Source organism: Siniperca chuatsi, linkage group LG5 (genome assembly GCF_020085105.1).
Source record: "Siniperca chuatsi isolate FFG_IHB_CAS linkage group LG5, ASM2008510v1, whole genome shotgun sequence".
NCBI classification, from domain to species: Eukaryota; Metazoa; Chordata; class Actinopteri; order Centrarchiformes; family Sinipercidae; genus Siniperca; species Siniperca chuatsi.
In genome coordinates this window covers 15095545-15119122 of record NC_058046.1, presented here as the reverse complement: position 1 = coordinate 15119122, position 23578 = coordinate 15095545, and the positions used below count along the sequence as shown (strand labels likewise).

General features: G+C 41.1%; 1 protein-coding gene across 5 annotated transcripts in view; it reads right to left on the bottom strand.

Annotated features, from left to right (window-relative positions):
- The window catches only part of rtkna (rhotekin a), a 56178-nt gene extending 32961 nt beyond the window's left edge, over nt 1–23217 (bottom strand). For 2 of the 5 annotated variants that reach the window (XM_044198046.1, XM_044198053.1), the window contains exon 1: nt 22728–23215. In XM_044198046.1, the coding sequence (XP_044053981.1) occupies nt 22728–22838 (111 nt within the window). In that variant the 5' untranslated portion in view covers nt 22839–23215. Of the gene's footprint in view, nt 1–5139; nt 6958–20696; nt 22707–22727 lie in introns of those variants that run through there. The other 3 variants (XM_044198047.1, XM_044198052.1, XM_044198048.1) reach the window with 3 other exon arrangements.
- Between the last annotated feature and the right edge of the window lie 361 nt (nt 23218–23578).

Genomic DNA, 23578 nt, shown 5'->3' with positions numbered 1-23578 from the left:
TAGAGGGAGCGTTGGGGTGCAAAGGTGAGGTGGGGAGCAAGATGGTTTGGAGTGAGTAGACTTGAGCCTGGAAGGAAGAGAGGGAGGCTTGGAAGAGATGGCTGAGGGTTAGGAGCTAGATGTGCAGTTCCAAGAATGAGAGGAGGGCTTAGCAGGGAGCGATGGGTGTGTGTGTGATGCGATACAAAGCCCCCTTTCTCCTCTACCTCACACAACGTGCCTGCCTTTGGCATACAGCACTGGAAGGACTGGAACCTACTGTAGTTATCCATGAAGCAGATGCCAAAGACACACTTACAAATACACAACGCACACACAGCAAACAGACTAAAACCCACGTACATAACATTTAGAAGTGAATAAACCTGGCTATTTCCATTCACTTTAGACTGTTGCAACTGTAGGAAACTCTTCCATTTAATTCAAAACAAATGCAAAAAGCCCATTAAAAAGCCTCACATTCACAGTGAAATCCAGGGTGATAAACCTAATGTCCCTAAATAAATCAAAGCACTCTGCTTGATTATATAACTTACAGTATTGGCTTATTACTCTTTGCAAATATTTACTCAGAAGCACACAGACACACATACAGATGAGCTCAGCAGGGAGAGAGGTACGATGAAGTGGTCTGTTGTGGAGGAATGTGTTCTGGCTCAGACACGACTGTGTATCCTGTATCACAAGAGAGCGTGCACTGTTAGCTTTAGCACACCTTCCACAGAAGCAGGCAGGTCTGGTGTAACTTAGGCTACCTAAACAACCTCACAGCTGAACTAACACACACACACACACACATTTCAACTGCTGACTGCTTCTTCATGGAAGGATATATTGATACTGACTTCAATGCTAAAAGGATGAATTTATGACAGGAAAGGCATTGAAATGAAGAATGAACAAATTAATGGTGATAACGATAAAAGAACAAGATAACTGAGAGCAACAAGAATAGAAAAATAGGATTAAAACATTACAAATTAAATTAAATGCAACTACGAATCTAGGCCTAGGCAAGACAGGGGATTGAAGCTAAGCCTTACATGCACTGTTTTGCTGTCCCAGTATAAATAAGATCAATCTTTGCTCTTACTGCAAATTCATCATCAAGGTTGAGATTCATCAGTCTAGCCAGAGTGCACAAGAAGATAGTGGTTTACTGTCCCAGAGAGTCCCATAGATTAACTGCTGTCACTTTGGCCTTTGCCCTCGAGGACCTCCTACATTTACAAAGCATGAGGTCTGTGGGGTCTAAATATCTGTTACCAAGGCTGATACTTAGAAGGCTTTATATACAGTAGGGAAATGACAAAATAACCACAGTGTCAATGTCTTCAGACACATGACAACAAATATGTGCCAGGGAACAAACTGAGTCATACAGAAAAGATATTTCTGTGCAATCACAGCAGAACAGTTTCAAATAGAAACAGAGGCTGCATTGATCTGGGTGGACAGATTCACTTCTGATAAGTCCCACTCAATCAAACGGTCAAGGCAGCTTGACCAGTGATCTGAGATCAGATGAAGAGAGGTTGCATGAATACCAGCCAATGGATATTTAAGGCCTGCCTGTGGTGTCTCGAACCTGCAGAACTATCTGAGGCATGGCCACAGCTAAGTTTAGGGTCCGGGAGCGTGTGAGAGGTCAAACATGAGTCCCGGGTGAGGCAGCAAGGAACTCCCACCTGACCCCCATGCATGCTCGTCATCAGCCAGGGTCAGAAGATGAGCTTCCATGACTGCAACATGTTAGAGTCAATGTGTCAGTGGTAATTTACCAGCCTGATTACTAGCATAACATCCTGAGGGATCAAAAAGCATGAAAGGAAATGCCGTTTGATGGTAAACTAAAAGTGAAAGGGACTGAACACTTGAGAATGATTTGGATTATTAGCTTTTTTTGTTTACTTGTATATCAGATAGTGCTGACAGACTTAAATAGTGAACTTTGGACTATTTAACTGTTGTTCTTCAGCCAATAACTTTGGAATTTTCTAACCACAATTGCTCTATAACATGTTTATATCTAGCTACACTTCCCAGTTTGTGTTTTCCACAGGTTCAACAAATAGTGATGGGTCAGTTATGGGTCCTAATACCTCAACAAATACAACTGCAGCAGAACCCAAAAAGGGAATCTCTTTAATCATTCATCAGATGATATCACTGACATGATCAGCAACAGCCAGCTGTAGCAGCTTAATGCTGCACCCCTTCTGAGTAAAGCAGGGCTACTCTGACCCAGTGAGGTCAACACACATACACACTCACACAAAGTATTGTTCTTTCACAAACAATGACTGACTACAGAATGAAATGCTCAAGACAAATCCTGCTTTTGTAACAAATGTCCATATTTAACTCTGGCAAAGCCACGATCCATGTATTCAAGGCCAGTCTGTAGGCTAAAATTAGACCGGGAGAAAGTGTCCATCTATGGCCCTCAGGCTATCAATGGGGAGAAGGGGACTGGACAGGGGGACAGAGCCTGAAGAAGGCTGAGAACCAGGACGGGAGAAGAAAACCAGGGGACATTAAAAGCAGAGCAAATAAAAAAACAAATAATGTGTGTATCCGGGTCTGTGGTGACAAGAATAGTGTGCATGTGTGTGTAAATGGCAGTGGGTTCATGACATCATGTTGTTACTCCCGGTGGGAAATAGCAATTACACAAAACCATTTCCTGCTTCCCATCAGCCACCTCTCTTCTGAGGGGAATATTGTATATTCTGTGTGCAAAATGCTTTTTACACTTTGCATGTAACTAAAGAAAAAGCACTGCTGTGACTCTCTTATGGGCCTCATAAGAGAGGAGGGAAAGACGAAAGAAAACAGTGCATTGGAGCCAAGAATGCAGGCATTCCTATTATAACAGACTTGTTAAAACCTGAAGCGCAGAAAAGTTACTTCCTACTGAGCTTGAAAATAACACAATGGCTGCTCTCTCTCCCCTCCTGACACAGCAATTATACATGCCTAAGGAATGCTGGAAGCTCAGGGCATGCACGATCTCCTCACTTTAATTTTATTTTTAAATGGCAGATGATCTTATCTTCTGAAATGACCAGTAGATTAGTAACAAACTAGCTGTACTTCTGTAAATGTTATAAATGTATATGTGTGTGTGTGTATGGGGTGGGAGTGGCTTTCAGATATATGTTGCTGCAGGTAAAAACAAAAAGATTGGAGAAAAGGGTTTACAGTGTAATAACTGCAAGTCGTGATGACCCAACAGGACGTTTGTGAAAAACCCTGAAGCAAAAAACATCCATAGCTAGCTGAAATTACAGTTAGACTGTGGGCCGTGCAGCTCAGACACATACAAAGAATCCCTGTCTCACAAACCCACCCAGGCAGAGGAGACATGGGGAGAGGGAGGGAGAAGATTGGGTGACTGAGTGAGTGAGCATGTGAGCAAACAAGTGAGTGTTTGAGCAAAAATATTCATGTGAGTTGAAGACGAGCACGACTTTGTATCCAACAAACTGAAATTCACCCTGGTTATTGCAGAGAAATGCCTCTCTGCAGCCGACCCTGACCTCTGACCTCCCTGTGAAGGAGGAGAAGCGACGAGAGTTTTTTCCCCCCACAGGGCTAAATAAAGACCCATCATCTTGTTTTAATACATCCCTACCCTTGCAAATTGCATTTGCAGAAATAAAATTGCAACTGAGACAACAAAATGCTTAAATGCACAAAGGTCTTCAGATGGAAATTCCTGTTATCTACATTCCACCATAATTCCCTTGATTCAATATTCAGACAAAGTGCCACTTTCCAGTCTATGTCTGAGCTGTAAACAAGTTCCTTCATCATAGGAGGCTCCGAGACAGGAACTAATAAGCTGATTATTGCCCGGTCAGCTTGTTGGTCAAAAAGACCTTGTATTGGCTGGTTTGTGCATTTCAGGCTACAGGTGCTATAAAAGCCTCAGGGAAATTACACTGTGCCCTTCAGCAGGAGTGGTTCTAAAGTTTAATGAGAGTTTCAAACACAGACCAACATTTAGGGAACCATAACATCCCAGAAAGAATAGACCAGGCACACAAGCTGAACTTGGCAGGAGTGTGTGTTATTTCATAGTCACGTATCTCTTATGTGATAAAAAGCCAGACACGTGGCACGCACTGTGGCACTTGGCACAGGTAGATAAACAAAGAAACACCTCACACATGAAAATGATGCCAGACTGCCAGCAGGTACAACACACCAGTGAGCGATATCACCTCTCTTACAGCCCCTGTGTCACACAGCTGAAGGCTTTTGGGACTAGATTTCAGTTGACATAAGAAACAGCCTGCTTTTTACACATCTAAACAGCTGCAGCACAGACAGCCAATATCTTTTCAGATTATGGGGCCAGAGAGTAAAGTATATTAGAATTTCCCTTTGAAATCCCTGTAACATTTCTAATGGCCATGTGTCTCCTCTTCCTTTCAGCTCTGTTAAGAAGACACATTCTTGAGATATTTCCTCTGAAAAAGTTAAAGGGACAGAGATGGTGGAGATTTGCAAAAAGGGTGGTTAGATATTGCATTAATGATAACCCTATGTCATGTTCTATGGAATTACTCCTTTCTCTGTCTTTCTCAGGACACAGCTTACACACACAAGCACTCCAATAGGGACTTATGAGGCCCATATGTGCAGCTGTGGACTGTGTGTGAACCCCAGTTGGAAGGGGGGACACACAGAGGGAGAGATGGATAGCATGCAGTGTTGTTTTCTGTTTGCTGTCAGTGGGAGCTTTGCCATCTGTACAGGGGGAGACTACACCAGTATCAGCTTGACTTGTTTGTCACATAGAAAGATTCTTCAACCAACCCCTCTGTAAACACAACACCCCCAGGCACAGCTGCAGACTCAGTCAGCCAACACAGTGATGCACTATACTTTTGGGGGGACAGACAAGTCTGAAAAAAAGATTTCAGTTATTAGTGAGCCTGCTTGGATAGTCAATCAATCAAGAAAAAGAAAGTTAAACAGTCTGTGACATGATCACACGCACCTCTCCCACTCACAGACCCCACAGCTTTGAGACTGTGTAAAAACTGATGTCACCGCTGCAAATAAGAGCATCAAAAACGCGTGCAGAGGGTCCGAGAAAAGTGACTGGAAATTAAAATAAACGTTTACCTGTAAACTGAGTGCAATCTGACGGATGTACATCATATTGAGGTCCTCCAATATCCACAGTTTTTCCTCCATGTTTGCGAGTTTATCAACTGGCATCCTTTAGGCAGATATCCACAAAATAACGTCTTCTTGAAGTTAATGATCTGGCTCAAACCGCTACTCCGCAGGTACCGGGGAGAGAAAGTTCATTATGATATTGTCCTGTCCAGTCGCGACTCGTACAATCAGTGCGCAAAACAATGCGTAAAAGTTCCGCTCCTCAGCCAAAACAAGACTAGTCGCTCCGAGAAAACAGAGAGAGGTGGTGTGGATGACAGCGGCGGCTGCACTGTAGTAACCCTGTCCATAAAAAAATCCCCCAACCCGTTCCGGGCGCGTATTCTTCTTCTCTACTTTTCTCCGGGCAACAAAGATCCTCTCAAACACCCACAGCCAACACCCAGCCTTAGCGGGGAGATAATAGAGTCTTTTAAAATGCAGTTCTTCTCTTTGTGTCCCTGTGTCCCGATTGTGAATGTTGTCTGTCCTCTGTGTGACAAGAGACCTCTCCACAAAAGGGCATCGCCTCTGCGGGAGTGAGCGACACAACTAGTCCACTGTGTGAGCCCTGACGCTCCCCAACTCGGCGCTAAATTAACCCCCACGACGCGCCTCTGGTGATGTTAATGAACTTTTAAAAAAATAAGAAAGAGGGAAAAGAGAGGGAGAGATCACTGTAGCAAACCCCACGCCCCTTTAAACAAACAAATAGCAAATACCACATCACCACACAAGCATAGCGGGGTGGGGAGCTTTGTTCTTTTTACTGGTTTGATAATAAAGGGAGAAATTATAACCGTGTCAGCTAGCGCTCTTCATGTGGGGAGGCAAGAGGGAAAAGAACACCCAGAGATGTTATCTAACACCAACATGATTCAGAAAAAGTCTAGGTATAATACATTAGTTAAATTATACCAGTCCACCGTCCAATTTTGTTTCCTTTTTTTGAGATAAAAACATTCATTTTTAAAACAAAATGGAAAAGATTCATTCACATGCGACTTTCTGCTGTTGTTAAAAAACTGATCAACTGAAAGCGCATATATTTGAGGAAGGAAATATGTGCCTTAGTAGGTCACAGGGTCACAAGCATTTGGCAAATTCAAATACATATTTCATAGCACAGATCCCCAGTGTCACAGATCGTTTCAATCATTTATCGCTTTACCATTTAAATATTAATTTAAGTCGGTCCTGGCAATTCTTACCATATCCAACAAAAATATCGGTTCCCAAAAGATGCGTCAACTTAACATTTAGTGTGGTGAAAAATTAAGATGGTACAAAAATACGTGTATGTTGTTTTTAAAAGGAATAAATATTTGTGCCAGTCATGTGCCAGGGCGAGGATAGTCTCCATTCCCATAACTCCAGATGTTTGGTGGCCAGTTTCCTCTGTCCTCAAAACAAGAGAATCCCGAAGTTTACTCCATGTGACTTTCAGCCATAAACAATACTGATGGTTCCGCTTCTGTCCTCTGGGAAAAGTGGTTTACAGCCAATCTGCCTTTGCTCTTCAGAACATACACGACACGTAGCAGAAGAGAGACCCAAACATTCGTCCTGTTTGTATCTACAGCGGTAATCCTGGACCTGATACAAGCTGTGTGCGTGAAAGAGAGAGGGAGAGCACGTGCGAGTGTTGTGTGTAATGTGTGTATCCTTCCTTGTGGCGTGGGTGAGATGCCCAAACCACAAGCCGACCCCTCAACAGGAAACCGGCTTCACATTGCGCACTGCTCACGGAGTCACAGTTCTTCACATAGATACATTCTTCAGGTATTCACCAACACCAACGCAGGGGAGCGGACCAAGGGATTTTAAAGGGCCCCTAACTGATTTCAAGTGCTCATCATGAGGAAAAAAATCACTCCTTACAGGAAAGTTGTAGAAAATAAAGTATTAGGATGATTGTTTTGATGCATGTCATTCTGACAGGGCTTTTGGGACCACCCCTCTCCGCACACATGCTTAACTGTTTCACACAGGCAAACAGTGAAAACAAAGGAGCTGTAAAAGCCCTTTCACCTCAGAGTAGAGGAGGAGAGGAGCCAGGGGTGCCAGTAGCAAGCTGGGTCATTTCCCCAAGAAAAGCCTCCACCCTCGAGAGTTTAAATCACCCGGCTAATCTGTCACAGACACCAACATACACACAGTAAGAGAAGAGATTTATTGTTCTTGAGGTGGAAAGAAAAATAGTTGAGGTGTATGCACAGAGGGAGGGTTATGAGTGCTCACAAAACATTCTGGGACTCTTGTGCGAGTGTGTGTGTGTGTGTGTGTGTGCATGCATTCGATTCACAGTTTACTGTGTGTAGATTCATATCCAGCCAATCCCCTCTGAAAGTTGATCTGGCATGCTGCTAAAAAAATATTCACTTAACAAGAACTTAAACACTATAATGAATTGTGTTAAAACAGGCTTAACTCCTTGAATGAAATGATACAGTTTTTCTCACAGCTGTTTTTCATTGATAGGTGTCGATGTTTTTTAAAGAATGAACAAGCAACAGGACAACAATTTATTATTCCAACATCACTTAATCTATTTAGTCTTTCTTTAGTCTCTCTATTACACCAGCGGCAGTTCCTTGAAGCAGAACATGCTGCAGGAAAATCTCCCCCGAGTAAAACACAAAGACTGGCACCTTATGACAAAAGCTTAGACGCTGAACAAAAACAGACAGAAAACAGCTATTATCTCAATGACAGGGCACGCTGGCACGCTGGCAGGCAGGCGGGTGACTAGCTCAAACACAGAGCAACACTGCTTCTTGGCCAGGAGCCACTTAGGACGAGGCAAACTCAGGTATTCAGTGAGACAGTAGATTAGTTGTTAGTGGAGAGGCCTAACACCTTTAGGCCTGACTGGGATTTTGCTATGTTAAATGGTGATTACCTACTGATGGGACGGTGGATTAGCATCTTGTGACTAAATGCTTGGTCTGACTGTAGCGGGGACAGATGTGCTAATTGGCTACCATGAGGGAGGAGTGAACCCAATATATTACACAACCAGTTAATCCAACACGTACTCTGAGGTTTGATCAAAACAGGCAGGATTAGGTAAACAGAACACCGACAGGAACCGCTTGTTCCATGAAAAGATTAGAAAATTTGGATAAAGTCCTTCCTCCCAAACACACAAACATGAGCGAGCGCGCGCGCGCACGCACACACACACACACACACACACACACCCTTACGTGATAGGTTCTGAGGGGGTTGGACTGCTTTCAAGACAATAGCCGGTGCATTTCTTTTTTCTGAACGGATGTGTGGAGGAATATGGAAAACTTCCTAACCATACACCTAATCAGCTAGGCCAGTGGTGCTGTGCCAAAGAGATATTACAGCCAAGTTCTATATATGTAGTTTTTGCAGTGGAGAAAAGAAAAGGTATTAATTGTAAGACAGATTTATATTTTCATCTTTTAAAACATTAGTTGTTGGTCAGACAGGTGGACAATGGTGATGTTTTGGGCAATGAAGTGAGGATGGAAGAAAAGGCTGTCGAGACAAATGGACTGCATACAATTTGTGCGTTAAAATAAAAGATAAAATGATACTAAAAGAGTAAAAAATTACACATTTTCCCATTGCAAAAGTCATATGTTAAAGGATATTTTTTGTTTGTCACAACTTGGGTCTTATATTTATAGTGCTGGGCATCATTTTCTTTCGGCTTTAATACCTTACTTACCAAGTCCTTGGAACACAACAGGGAAAGTCTGATGGGTTAACAAAAACAAGTTTTCAGAAGATCAAACAGGTTGTAAACAAGCCAACAATTCAGCAAGATTATCTAAACCACTTTAATTGGAAGTAAAGCCAAAAGTGAGTGCACCTGAAATGTTAGTAATAACACGTGGTAGCAGTAACCCTCTTTGCAAAGGAAACCGTGCGTGTGCACAACTACGGAAAAGGTCAAAGTTGAACCAGGAATAATAATTTACTATAATAATTTTACTATTTGCCTTCATTTTTTCTTCCAAGTAAGTTTGTCTAACCTGGGGGTTTGTTTAAAACCTGTATAAAGGCCCAGATTTCTTGCCCAACAGAATTCTTTTTAGGGATGATGCATTTCCAGATCTCAGCAATTAACTTGGTGAATTGAATGTCATTATTACCGATAGGGATAAAGGAAACAGCTATGAAAATAAGACCCTAGTTGTAATAAATCACATCATCCTTTGATATCACCAGACTCCATATGCTTCAGAATACAGAGTATGCCCAGTGTTCAGACAGGCAGTCTACTAAAGACAAAAAAGAACCCCAAGAGATGATACTCTGGAGAGTGTAAAGAAAACAAACACACTGATGATTATCATACAAATGTGATTTTCAACTTCTAATCAGCACCTCAGCACCTCAGATAGCAACACCACATTTTACCTTCACAACTGTAGTTTAGTCTAACGCACAGCAGCAGAACAGGGCAGAGAAACAGGAGAGGGCCCCAGGCCAGCTGGGCCCCAAACCACAACAAAGAACCCTGACTGTCATCGAGACCCAGTCTGAAAACTGAACCCCACCCACACCACGATTCCCACTCACCAAGTGAGACATACATACACAGACACAAACCTACACTTACACACACAAATACACATCCAGGCATAAACAGACATAAACAAACACTCTGTGAACCATGTGAACATAGTACACACACACACACACACACACACACACACAAAATTAAACTGTGGTAGAAGTGTGTCGAAATATGAGACAAATGCAGCTGATCAAGGTTTGTCTGTCTGATTATGACCTGCCAAGCAAACATCCTCCCTGTTGCTTCACACAGAGGGCAAAGAAGTAAAATAATACAGAATTATTACAGAGCTTTTGCTCAGTGTATTCTTACACTCTCAGACAGTTGATTGTACAGAGACAGTGAGAGAAAAAGAGGCATCTTTCAACTGATTTGCAGTCACACTGAAAATGGGATCTCAAATCTGATCCTGTAAAATGTGCGCCACAAATAAGAATGTTAGAAGATAGAAAGATGAAAGATAAAATTAACTTTCTGATTGTGCACACTTACAGAGAGAAAAAAAATATTCTGATGAACATAGGAACAGACTCACAAACCAACAACAGTTTAAAAGTCAGTCTACTAAAAATAAAATCAGCCTGAACAGATTTGAATATCACAGGACTTCAATTACATGGCTGTGTTACGGCAGGCACCGGGTCACATCTGTTCGACTTGACGACAGCAGCATGTGACGAGCTGTGAAACCAGGCTCATCATAAGAGAAATCCCCCTGGAGGTCATTTCTCAGTTATAGAGCATGAAAAACCTGTGCTGACAGCTACGCACTCATAACTCAGACACAGAGACGGAGTAATGACATTGTAAATCTCATCGACCCTCTACCTTGTTATTAGGTGTATCAGTTTCATTCTGATCTAACTTCTACTTTAAGATTAGATACAGGGAGATGTTATGATGATGCATGTCGTAAAGAACGTAATGAAATGTTGAACGTGGACGTGGACCCACAAATCATGCAGCTGGTGTTCTTCTACTGGAAATCCCATGTTGAAGAAAAGGATGTATGCGTCAGTCGATGGATTAGCTTAGAAAAACTGGGGGAGTAGCCTGCCTCATCACACACAACAATAACAGGGAGTCTTTTTAGCACCTGGTTTGAGAGGCCATCTTATTTCTCAACATGACCCCTTGTACTGTTAGCTATGAAGGAAAAACAGGCTCGAGTACACAGACGAACACACACACACATACCCATAGAGACAGTGGAGCAGCATGTCAGGAGTAAGCAGAGCACTTTGGCTGCTTCCCAGAATCATTGCTGACTTTCAAGAACGCTACCTCAGCCAGTCACAGGAGACTGCAGCATCTCATCACTCTGAAGAACCGGTCAGCTCAGTGAAAGAGAAACGTACTCACTAGGCAATTCATCGCCATTGATTTCTACCCTCAGGGGTGCAGGCTGTGCAATGATCGGATTAAGATATGTATGGATTAAAGAAGATTTGTACACTGAGGCAATTCATTTAGTATTTAAAAATGTTTTCTGAACTTACTATTAATGACTGTAAGGTGAATATAAAGTGAATGTCTGTAAGGGAAAGGTGAATAAGAAGAGAGAAAGGTGTGTCTTGGCTCCTGCAGAATCTGAAATGGAGCAATGGCTCCCTCTGCAGAGCAGAAACAGCAACACAGTAAGATATGCCACCATGTGAAACACATTTTAACAGGTCAGGTCAGGTAAGTTCCACAGTACTTTACCAGTAATAAGAATAATAATAACAATCATTTTAATAACAACAACACATTAAGTTGTATGTGTGTCCATATAAAATTGTTAAACTTGAACAATTCTAATGAGAAGAGACTGAGAAAGAGAATGAATGTTTAAGAAGGCAAGGCTCAAATTCCTCACCAAGTTAAACCAGACATGACGAAGATGAGCTTGATAGACGTGAGAGTGAGCAGTGAAGAGAAAGACAGAGAAACAGAACAAAACTCACTGTTCCATATATAAATAATCAGGCTTAAAAAAACATGAAATAACATGAAATTCTGCACTTTTATTTGCCGTGAGGTCACTTCTGCCAGACCATAATAAATATTTTTAGGTGAGCTCACACCAAGAGGCTGCTGTTTGGAGGAAAAGTCTGTCTGGGTAACAGAGGCCACAAATGTAAACATCTGCAGAAACAATATGAGAATCTAAACATCTGCAGAGAAGACACAAGGGAGACCATATCTCAAACTGACAAGCATAACATCTTTAAAGGTTACTGATTTCTGGTCAGCTAGGAGTGAGGGAGAAGAAAGTCTAATAAGGCAATTGACTGAGCAGGGTATTGAACATGATGTAAATGTGTGTTTACCATTCTGGTCATTGATTTTGTTTAAATAAATTGAGATATTTTATCTTAACCTTCACTCACTGTTTTATGTACCCTACGTACATGTTTTGGAGTAGTGCTCATGTTTAGCTGTGAATTGAATTTAGCATTGAATTTACATTTAATAAAAATGTTTATTGGTGTTACTTTAGTTGTCCTGCTTTCAAAAACACATATTTGAGTTTTGTTTCACCAAAATCATCAGTCGCAAACATCCCTTTATCAGCTGGATTTCTCATCTGCCTGGATATTCACAACTCTGGGGAATCCCCTGGCGAGAGCCGAGCCTGAATTACATGCACACATACAGTACACACAGAATTTTGAAAGGAAAATACATATTGTATTTGATAAAGTGTGTATAGTGTGCCATATATACTGTATATGTACTGTATGTTGATTAGTCATTTAGTCTGTTAAAGATCAGAAAATAGGAAAAAATGGCCATCAAACTTTCCCAGAGCTCAAGGTGACATCATCAAATGTCTTACTTTGTCCCACCAACAGTCCAAAATTCAAAGATATTCAATTTACAATGACATAAAACCGATAAAAGCAAATTCTCACATTTGAGAAGTTAAAATTTGCAGAATTTTTTGTCTAATAAATTACTTCACAACAACAATCCATTATCAAAATAGTTGCTAATAATAGTTAATTTTCTGACTAGTTGATTAATTGACTAATTGTTTCAGCTCTAATTAGTTTGTATGTTGGTTTGATATACAGGAATGGTTGAAAAATTCAAAAGAAAAAAGGACTCATTTTGAAGGAACAGCAAACACCGCTACAAATTTGGTTATATACTAACAGTGAAATATGCAGCATATAGTGATAATTTTTGAGACATTCAACCTGATCCATCTATTATGAATGTTTTTGGTAATATGATTGTTACTTTAACATTTAAGTCCTTTTTCATAATTATATTTCATAATTTATTTGTCTACCCTTTATATTTCATGGTATGCTTGTAGAGGAATCTAGAGTATCATTCCTACCTACAGCATTCTAAATCTGACATCTAAATCCACCTGAGTGAACATTTGGACAAGCTGATCTCTTTCTTTTTCTTGAGGTAGGCAATAACAGAAAACTAGCGACAAGACAGGTTAAAAAGTAATTGCTGAGACAGCAGGAATGACAACGATACAACAAGATCTGACACCACACCGTCTGCCACTGGGCCCAGTAAACAAACACATTAAAACACAGGCATGCTGGTAGGAACTAGTACACTATACAGCATGCAGGGAAGGCAGACATGCATAATAGACCCATCTGCTCCCATAAAGTCAAACACCTGCTCGGCATCATCAAAACAGAGAGCAACATCATTGGTGGTTGTGCCCCTTTGCCCTCTTCTCTCCACAAACACATCCAGTGATCTCCTGGCCAGGCTGCACTGCAAAAATCATCTTTCATCTAAGATACAGTTTTGAATTAAGACTCAATGCTGCACTAAATTATTTGGTACAAAGAGTCCTTTTTTTTTACAGTACGAGGAAAGAACTGCAATACAGTACCTACATCCATCAACTAAACACCTACAGTTCCTGGTTATTACACACAGTTCACAGTGGGTATGTAGGTGACGTAGTTTGAACCCATCACTTTATAACTCAGTGAGATTGCATAAAAGGAAAACAATAGTCCAAATCAGCACAGGAACAGGCATGCACAGCACAACTACCCACCACACACACACAGTATTGATTCCTTTTGCAGAGCATTCCTCTGTATGAAAGAGAGGCCCGGATTCCATCTATTTCACAATAAACTCAGTTAGGTATGTGATGTATAGGAACAAGGGATAAAAGGCCTCTTTGTCCAGAAAAAAATGAGAAGTGACTGCAATAGAAAGAACAGCAGAAAACATGTAGCACAGTGGGCTGACAAAGACATGCCCCGTATTCTTCAGCCTTATTGGCTGTATGCAACTGAAGGTTATTGACTTGACTGAAGTTACAGGCTAAAGTTGTGGTGTAATGGATTCAAACAGAGTGCAAGGTGACTTTTTATGTTACCTTAAGTGTTAACAATATTTTCAACTGTAGTTCACTGTTGACCTGACCATGCATATCTGCTTTGTGTGTTCCTTTTGTAACCAATGTTATAACGGGGTGGGAGAGAAACAAACCAGCCTATATTTTCCTATATTTTGATAATTCCAGTAAGATTTACAAGGACAAAAACAGAAAAATACACAGTTACACAGCATTTGCAGCTATTTCTCAAATGGTCCAGCATAGCGTGTTTGTCAGAGAAAAGCATTTTTCTATATAGAGACAAAGCCTCTCATGTTTCAAAACCCTGTGTGATAAGTCAAAGGGGGCTGACAACAAGTCTCCTGGACTGTAAATGAAACCACACATTGAAATCAGTGTGTGTTTGTGTGTGTGTCTTTTTGTCAATGTTTAACAGAGGAGTATGCAGTGGGGGTCTTATGTTCACAGGAAGAAGATACCTTTGGCATGAGGCAGTCAAGTTCTGTTTTACAGTCTGTTAGCGCCGGGCTCGATGGTTAAGGTCTCTGGTGGGGTGTGTATACAAAGATGAACAGTGAAAATAGATTGAGAGATAAAGGGGGGCATAAAACAAACAGTAATCTTCTATGGCTGTCAAGAAGTAAAGACAAAGGAGCGCTTCCTCTATGTAATCTGGATCAGGAAAGTGGGTTAGCCCTACAGCACATGACAAAAAAAAAGACCAATTTTCCTGCTATATCAGGGGACCTTGTCCTCAAAGAAGTGGTGTGGCCCACATAATATGGCTCTCCTGGGGAAGGGAGGTGTTGAGGTTGATAGATTGGGGAGAATGAAACAGTGGAACGACATGAAAGTTCACAGAGGCAGGAAGAAGGTATAGAGCTGATGGTTTACCTGCAGTATGTTTCTTTAATGTCATTATCTTTAATCTGGAAGAAACAACACATCATTTTACTGTCTTACATCTAATCTAGTTTCTTTTATACCTCTTCTACTCAGGCTCAGTGCCATTCATATTGTCTGTGATAGTTTTACAACTGAACCCAAATCCTCCCATTGTAATATTTTCTCCAGTATTACACATTAAGAAGGGACTTGCAACAGTTCTGGTTACTCTGATTCAAAAGCATTATCCACTTCATTAACCAAGGTAGCAACTGAACGAGACGGATTTGATGATACATGGAGGAAGTTTTCCATCTGGGGGAAGTGGGAAAGCATCCATTGAATTACACCACCTCCATCTATCGCTCCATCTGTCTGTTAACCGAGTCACTGCCAGTGACAGCATCGCTCAGGACAGCGTACACTGTGTGAACAAAGCCTGTTTATGTCTGACAATATGCAATGGACCTTGCTCAAGGAGACACTGCTGCTTAGTCACTATCTGAAGGTGTGTGTGTGTGTGTGAAACAGAGGCTGACGAACTGCAGTTATCATGAATGACTAATGAAGATTTCAAAACAGCAGCTTTCATTCATAACACAGAATGGTAAGAAGGGTTGTAAATGTGCAGGCATACATGCAGATGCAGACATCTCTGAACTAGATACTGACAGTAGGTGTGACTCACTTCCTATGTGTGTGTACATACACATCTGTTATCTATCTTTGCTCTTTCTATTAACACCTTGTTCAGAGTGAAGTCCTATAATGTACAAGAAAATGTACCATATCTGTGGTTGGGTGGGGTTCACTTGCAAGATCAGCAACAGACCCTCGGCTGTTAAACTGCACCCTGACACCAGTTGCCTCAGGCCACAAACCACATTCCAAGGCCCAAACACTTACGCCTACAAACATGTATGGCCTCCACACTTAGGCAGTCAACTCTGTGTCCATTTACAGCAATGAGGACCTGTAAATAGATAACTGCATGGCGTCAGAACACCGTAACGAAGCAGCGAATAAGGGAAAGAAGACAGTAAATACATAATATCCACTGCTTAAAATGAAAACTGTCAAAAAATCCTGAAATACAATTCAAATTAACATCAGATTTTAACCTTCCTGATACCCTCTTTCCAAGCCAAGCATTAAATGGTTTGTCCAGCATGTCCAGTCAGTGAGACTTAGATAAGATAAGGCTGTGAAGGAAAGTGCTGTCCTTGGGTCTGTGGAGGAGAACAGTGAAGTGAAGTGCAGGAGGACATCCGCTAACTATGAGACTAATGTTGTGTGTGTGTGTTGGTCACATGAAATAGGAAAGAACAAAGACCTTCAAGGCTTTTGAGGCCCAACAAGTGAACAAATCTGCAGCATATGATGATCGTCAGCTGTTCAGATAGCTCACGGTGAAAATGAACAAATTAGAGGCCGAAAGAGATTATCACTGCATATCAGAAAGGACATTATGTGAATTACATTTGATGTAGGAAATTTCCCTACAAACAATAGGTCTATTGTGTTAAATAATAAACTACAACATAACCTTGCCTTATTACATAAAAAGATACAGAATGTGAGTATGTGAGCTCAATAGTGAAAGAAGTAAGAATCTTTATTAAATACTTTATTTGAACAATAAAGCTTTGTTCTCTCTTTCACCAAACTTATTAGGCAAACAGTCCAGGCATTACCATGGGAACAATAGTAGGACATGGTTGAATTTTACTCACAGCTTGAAGAAACTGAGATTAAACAATTTTTCATTTGTGCTAGCACTGAGAGGCTGAGTAGGAACAGTGCTCCACAATGACGTATACACAAAGCCTTGGTAATAAAATAAAAAGTTAAACATTTGCTTGTTAAAATATCCCTCAACATACCAAGAAAGCCTCCAAGCAGAAAGCTCCAGCGTTCGAGCTTTGATTGAGAAGAAGGGTCTTAGAAGGGGTAAACTTTGGCCTGGCATCTCTCCTGCACCCCTGCAGCGTTCAACATGCCAGAAGGCCCTGAGCGCACACACACTCACACACTTTAGAGTTCATACAGATTTAAGCCCTACTGGGTAGCCCCACACTAATTTGGACGATTGGGCTAAAAAATGGAGGCCAAATTTGACACATTGACAAATTTAGTTGTTCAAGAAATGTGGTAGAATACATCCACTCTTAAGAACCTCCAGGCCTCTGAGCCCCTTTGCCTGGCATTACATGCCCCAGCACAGGGCTTGGTTTTGGTATATAGAAAAGTGATGGCCCATTGTTCTCTGGGTACACAGAACTGCCTTCAGAGGGAGACTCGGGGGAAGTTTTGGCATTCCTTGAAAGAGACTCTTTTCTCAATGGGTTCATGGTCTGAGGTGCTTCCTCTTGCTGGCAATGTGTCTTCCTGGCAACATCTGTACGACCTCTCTCCCTCTGTATGTGGGGAGGCAAACACATGCTTACATAAACAGGCTTAGTTCATCAGTTTTCTGCCAGGCCACATTAAACACTAGCAGAAGCCACGCTGAGAGGCTGCCGAACTATAAACCATACATCCAAGCATCTGGAGAAAACATATAAGTTAGACAATATGTCCAATGACTTGGGAGAAATAATATGGATCAGTTTCCACTGATAAAAGCAAAATATTCCTCATACCTGAAAGATCAGGAATGTGGAGAAAATAAAAAAAGAAACATTTCTCTAGCTAAATTAAGTTCTGATAGGAGCTTCTTTTGCAAACATATGACTTTGCATAAGAAAAACACTGCATCACATTACCCAAATTTCAAGATTGGAGTTAATACACTACTGGTGTGACCAATGCATTCCTTTTGTATATGTGCTGAGCAAAGGGAGCACCCATAGTAAGTAAGGATACTTACTGGTGAGAATATCTGGAACTATAGGGTGTAGAAGGGCAGAGCACCAAAACCAACCAAACCACAGCTGTTAAAGGTTTTACTCAACACAAATGGCAGACTCCCAGACCTTGCCATACACTCCTGCAGGCTGGAAGAGAGTGTGGGTGGATGGGTGTGTCATGACACACACATCTAACCGCTTCCTGACCATGCATAGCTGGTTGTAGCCACAGTGTTGTGTACTAGTAGGGACCATCCTTGAGTTAAACATAACGTGGAGTAGGCACATTGAAATCAAGGACATTCCATCCCCACCTCCATAATAATAACTGCACTAGCCCAGGCTCCAAATGCATGCCTGGGTGGCTTCAGCTGAAACAGAAGAGCCGACGAGAACTGAGACAGATCAGAGTGCAGAGACACACTGGTGGCCTTGTGGATCGAAGAGGAGGGATGTAGAAAGCAGATGTCTTCTCTGCTCCCACTGAGAGCAGCAGGCAGAGGATCGACAGGACAGCTGGAGAATGGATTTCTGGACGAATGCTGTATGAGCATGTCATTGTTTGCTCAGTTTCTCACTCTCTGACCATATTACCATGTCAATTTGTGATACGCACACAGCAGAATGATTCTGCACCACCAGACCTCAGAGGATGTGGAGTCAGAACACAGCGAGACAGACTGTCAGGACTTGTCTTGATAATGCTGCGACATCTGAATTATACTCAGAAACAATAACTTGCCATGGGTATATTAAGTCTGAAAATCAAACTAGAGGCCTGGTGATATTTTAAACATTTTAATCTTTTATTTACATAACTGTCTGCCATAATGAGGCACATGTGCACAGAAATCCCCAAAGTCTGATTCTTCACTCTCTAGATTAATAATAGCAGTCATTTAGTTTTTACAAAATCATGCTTTTGGTTTAATTTGCCTCTAGCCATGTTAACACACACAATCCTAGTAACTGCATTTATTTATTTTTAACCATTTTACTCCATTCAAAGGATACTACAAGAGTCCCTTTAACACCACACTATGGAAGCCCATTCCCACCAATGTGATGACAAAAAAAATGAACCATTATTAGAAGTCATTATGAGAATCTCAAAATAATGACTAAAGTCTAAATGACTAAAGCAGGAAAGTCAGTTAATCAGTCTGCATTGATCTATGAATGAATGTGGGTGATTCTTAGTTTCTGCTGTCCACAGCTGCTTTATATTTTATGAAAAGCTTCTCCTTCACTTCATGAAATCCCTGCAGCATCTGAGGGAAGCAGGACTGATATGTTGATAAATTTGCAGCCCCTGATGAGTGCTGCACCAGAGCGCAGTGCCGTTACACACAGCCATTCACTGTGCTTACCTTCAATAAATCGCCTGAAACACCATACAGACTGGTTATAATTTGCTATTCTGCTTTTTTATGAAGGAAACGTCTGGTTACCAGGCGTCATAGCATGTTTTCCAACTCGACATTGTAAATTAGGGCCATCCCTCAATGATTTTTCGAGTTTAAATAAAGGTAATAAAATTAAACTATTTAGCAAAAGTAGCATCTCATGTGTTATCCTTGAAATATTGAGAGTTTTCCATTATTTTGAGATACTAAGTCATTATTTCGAGAACGTTTCTCATTTTAATGACTTAGAGGATCTCTCCCCCCCCCCATCACATTGTTATTGAAGTCCATTTCTGCCAAACACATGCATTAAATGCTAAATTCTTAAGCTAATCAAATATACATAGTTCACTTGTTTTAATATGGACTAATGCAAGACTTTAGGTTTGATAACTGGGGTATTTAGGGAGAGTCCTAACCAGCATCTTTTCTCTACCAAATACACATTTTCTTTGCAGACATACATACAAATAAGTATGCAAAGCAAAGTTGGCACTGCTCACTTTGGGTTCAGTTTAACAAATGAGTCTCTATCAGCTGCTTGAGCATTGTGCATTTCATTCTCCGATAACATGTCACTGACCAACAGAAATTCCATTCAAACCACCTTTACATACCGGTACACATATTTGCATAAGAGGCTCAGATGTTGGCACAAACGTGATATCCCTTGGCACAGTGAGAAGGGGCTGCTTTCACACTGAGGTAGACTGCTTCATTGAAATGCCACAGACTGGTTCCACAGTGGCATTGAGAGAGCCCTAAAACAGAGCCGGATGAGAGTCCCAGTCTCTGAAAGAGGATCATTTGCATCGGCAACAAAGGCAGAGAGACAAATTAATTTTGTATGAGAACCGGTGGAGAGAAGATTACATAGTTAAGGAAGCCATGATTATTGTTGTTGCTGTTGTTGTTAAAAGAAAGGAAGTCTTTACCCTGATAAATACCTAACAGACTAAACAGGGGAAGGTAATGAGTTACGGGTGGGATAGCCGTGAAGCTTGATTTAAAGATGAATGTGATTGTTTGGCATATGCCTGGTAAGTCCCTTTTTATCCCCTTTTCATTTCATTTTTTCTCCCAAATATATGTAAAGGACAGTCCTCTTTACACTTCTGCTCCTGCCTCATCTAACCCTCATCCAACTCCAATAGCCAAATAAAGTAAAATTAATTACTGGATATAAACTTCTAACTGGAGCCACAAACCACCAGGAAACAAGGATTGCCATTAATTGTCCATTTTATTTATCCAGACAATGATTTCAGTCTTTTCTTGTTGGTATGATGATTGTCATTGTTCTAAATAAAGAAAATAAAAATTATGATATTTGCAACAAGGGCAACAAGTTCACAAATCCAGTCTTCAAATCATGTGAAACATTTACACATTAAAGTATCAAATATTTCAAAATAAAGATTATACTGACATATAAATCATAATATTTAACTGTTCTAACCCTTAGCCTTCATGTCAATTGATATAAAAAGAATACTACTTACATTGAAGGTTCATCAAAAAACACACGGCAAACATCTACATACTCTTCAGCCAAGGTGAAATGTTTGGAGACAAAGGACAGGAAGTCCAGTCCAGCCTTCTATTTATAATGTGGGAGGCACTCACAGATACTGAACCACCAGTTGGTGTCTCCTTGTGGTGTGGAGGGCAAAAACACTTGCAGTTTGTAACAATTGTGTTAGATAAGTAATGAATGCCTGCACTGCCTAAAAAAGACCATGTGTCACTGCTCATCTCTCTTATCACAATGGCTCTGAGGAAAATTGCTTACATTGTTTGTACAATCTGTAGACAATAATCAGCTCACACCATCTGAAAAAAAACCCCCAAAACACATGAGATCATTCACTCCTGCCTGAGACACTGTACATACTTAACCACATCACTACTACTGCACCTCCAGGAGGTGTTGCGTGTTATTGGCCTTTACCAGCTCATGTGTCAGATATGAACACCAGATAAGGATAATTCTGACTGCACATCAATGCGATGGAGTGTGCCTGGCTCCCCGGGGTGTAGTGATGTTTTCCTGTGACATGAATTATAAACAACTAATAGACTTGAGCTGACATTGTGTATGCCTGCACACACACATGGACAGGGTGGAAAAGCAAGAGAGATTCAGAGAAGGAAGAAGAGAGACAGAATCAATACCCTATCTTTTCCATTTGCTACATTGCACCATTAACATTCCTTAAGTATCCTCTTACAATTGAGTCCCCCCCTCCATACTCTCTTCCACACAAGCATCCCTCTTTTTCTTAACGTCTGTCTAGTATTACCAAAACAATTCTCTGAACTTCCAAAACTGTGTACATCTAAAATGTGTGTTTAGTTTTAATTTAACAGACACAAACACCCCTAAACCGGGACCATGTTTCTGCCTGAATAACCAAATACCAGCACTCTAAAGTGAAACCAAAGTAATATACAAACTGCCCAGGGCTCACAGGCAAGTGTGTGTGTTTGTGAGAGAGAACGAGAAAGAAAGGAAGAGAAGGGAGATAGACAGAGGGAGGACGTACCATCAAAACAGTATTAAAATGGCCCATAAGTAAAAATAATTAGACGTTAGATTGGAAGTCACTTCTGAGCCTGTAATATCTGCTGACAAACGGTGGCTAATATGAAGCAGATGTTAAAATGGGAGCTTTGCAGAGAGGAAGAGGAAAACATGCATGAAGGGTACCAGTTCTAATCCAGTGATAAACAGCTGACAGGGATACATGGGCTACAGCTCTGACCTAGTTCTCAACTTTTGTAAGGATCCTTTTTAGACTATTCCCTTGCAGGTGACTGTCCTTATGCTACAGTCAAAACTAAAGCAGTTTAAAGACATACAAGAGAGCCAAGAGGTTGAAATTCATGTGCTTTGCAGAAGAGAAGTGTTGACATTTTGCAATGTTATTCTAAGAATGATTATAAGAAAGTGTTTGAGGACAGCTGAACATGGTGAAGGGAAGCAGAAAGAACAAACTTACAAAAGTATAATAGGATTTTTATAAAAATTTAAAATGAGCCATTATGAAAAACAATGTCATGCAATAACCATCTGAAGCATCACAACAAAACTATACAATATTAAACCATGTAGGATATTAAAACAATATCATGGGAGATGGAACACAACATAAAGCACATTTAAGTTACTACGCACCCACTACTGAGTTCCACAGACACACTCTTAAGTCTCTCTTAGGAATATTATTGTTTTTTGTTTAGAGTCGAGCAAAATGCAAAGTAGTTTGGAAATGCTGCAATTATGAGCGTTAATTTGAGGACTTGAACGCAGCAACACAATTCCCCTGTGCATTAATTAAAATATCGGACAAAGCAAAGCAGGGTACAAACGCAAATGTCTTAAGAGCAAGATTAAAAGTGTGCCAAATAAGTTAGTTTGTAGAGGGAGAGAGATCAGTCAAAGTTGTAACCAGAGAATCCCCGATAGCGTGTGTGTGTGTGTGTGTGTGTGATGAGACGGTGGCGATAACTGGCGGACAATCAGAGTCTACCTGTGATGTGTCCAGGAAAACACTCTTTCTGAACTTCCCTCGCCGTATCTCCATTTCAAGGGCAGAGCCGCGGGCAACGGTTGCTCTCGCTGTTTGATTTCGGCAAAACATCGCCTCTGCTTTCTGGCAACTTCACAGACAGTCCTGTGCAGACGGTTTTAGCTGAACTTTAAGTGAGCGCAAAGAGAGGAATCGCTTCGAAAGCTGCCAAACAGCCCAGCGCAGATCCAGGCGGCACAAAGCGGCCCCACCGGAGAAAAGTCCCAAGAGATTTAAGCAAACCCCGAATCAAACACTGGCGTTTCTTCTGATGTGGGAGCCGACACCGAAGCAAGTCCACTCGCAGGGAAAAACCAAACAGATTTGCACTTTTCCAGACGCTGCCCCTTGTGCGTCTAACAGTGACACGGTGACACCCCATGTGGTGCAGCTGAGACCTAACTTTGCCCTGTCCTGTATCCGGAGACCTCTACCGGCGGTGAATGTCGTGTACTCGTCTGAGATTTACAATTGCAAAACCTCAGATGCCTGTTATAGGCCTGTTCATGCAAGTCATTCAGCAGGCATGGATGAAGCATAGACACCACGTGCGCACGACACCAATTCTTTTACCAACATCTGTAGGCCTAATTAATTCATTCTGGCATATAACAAAATATAATAAATCTGTCCAAATAGCCTACATGTAGAAGACATTTGCCGAAATTAGGCTACTTTTATATGAATATATTTCTTCTTTAAATTGTGGTTCCAGGTTCATATTTCAATATACATGTAACCCCTGGCACTCCAAAGTTATCATTAAAATTCCCTTTAAGTAGTTTCAAAGTGAGAGCATTACCCCCTATAAT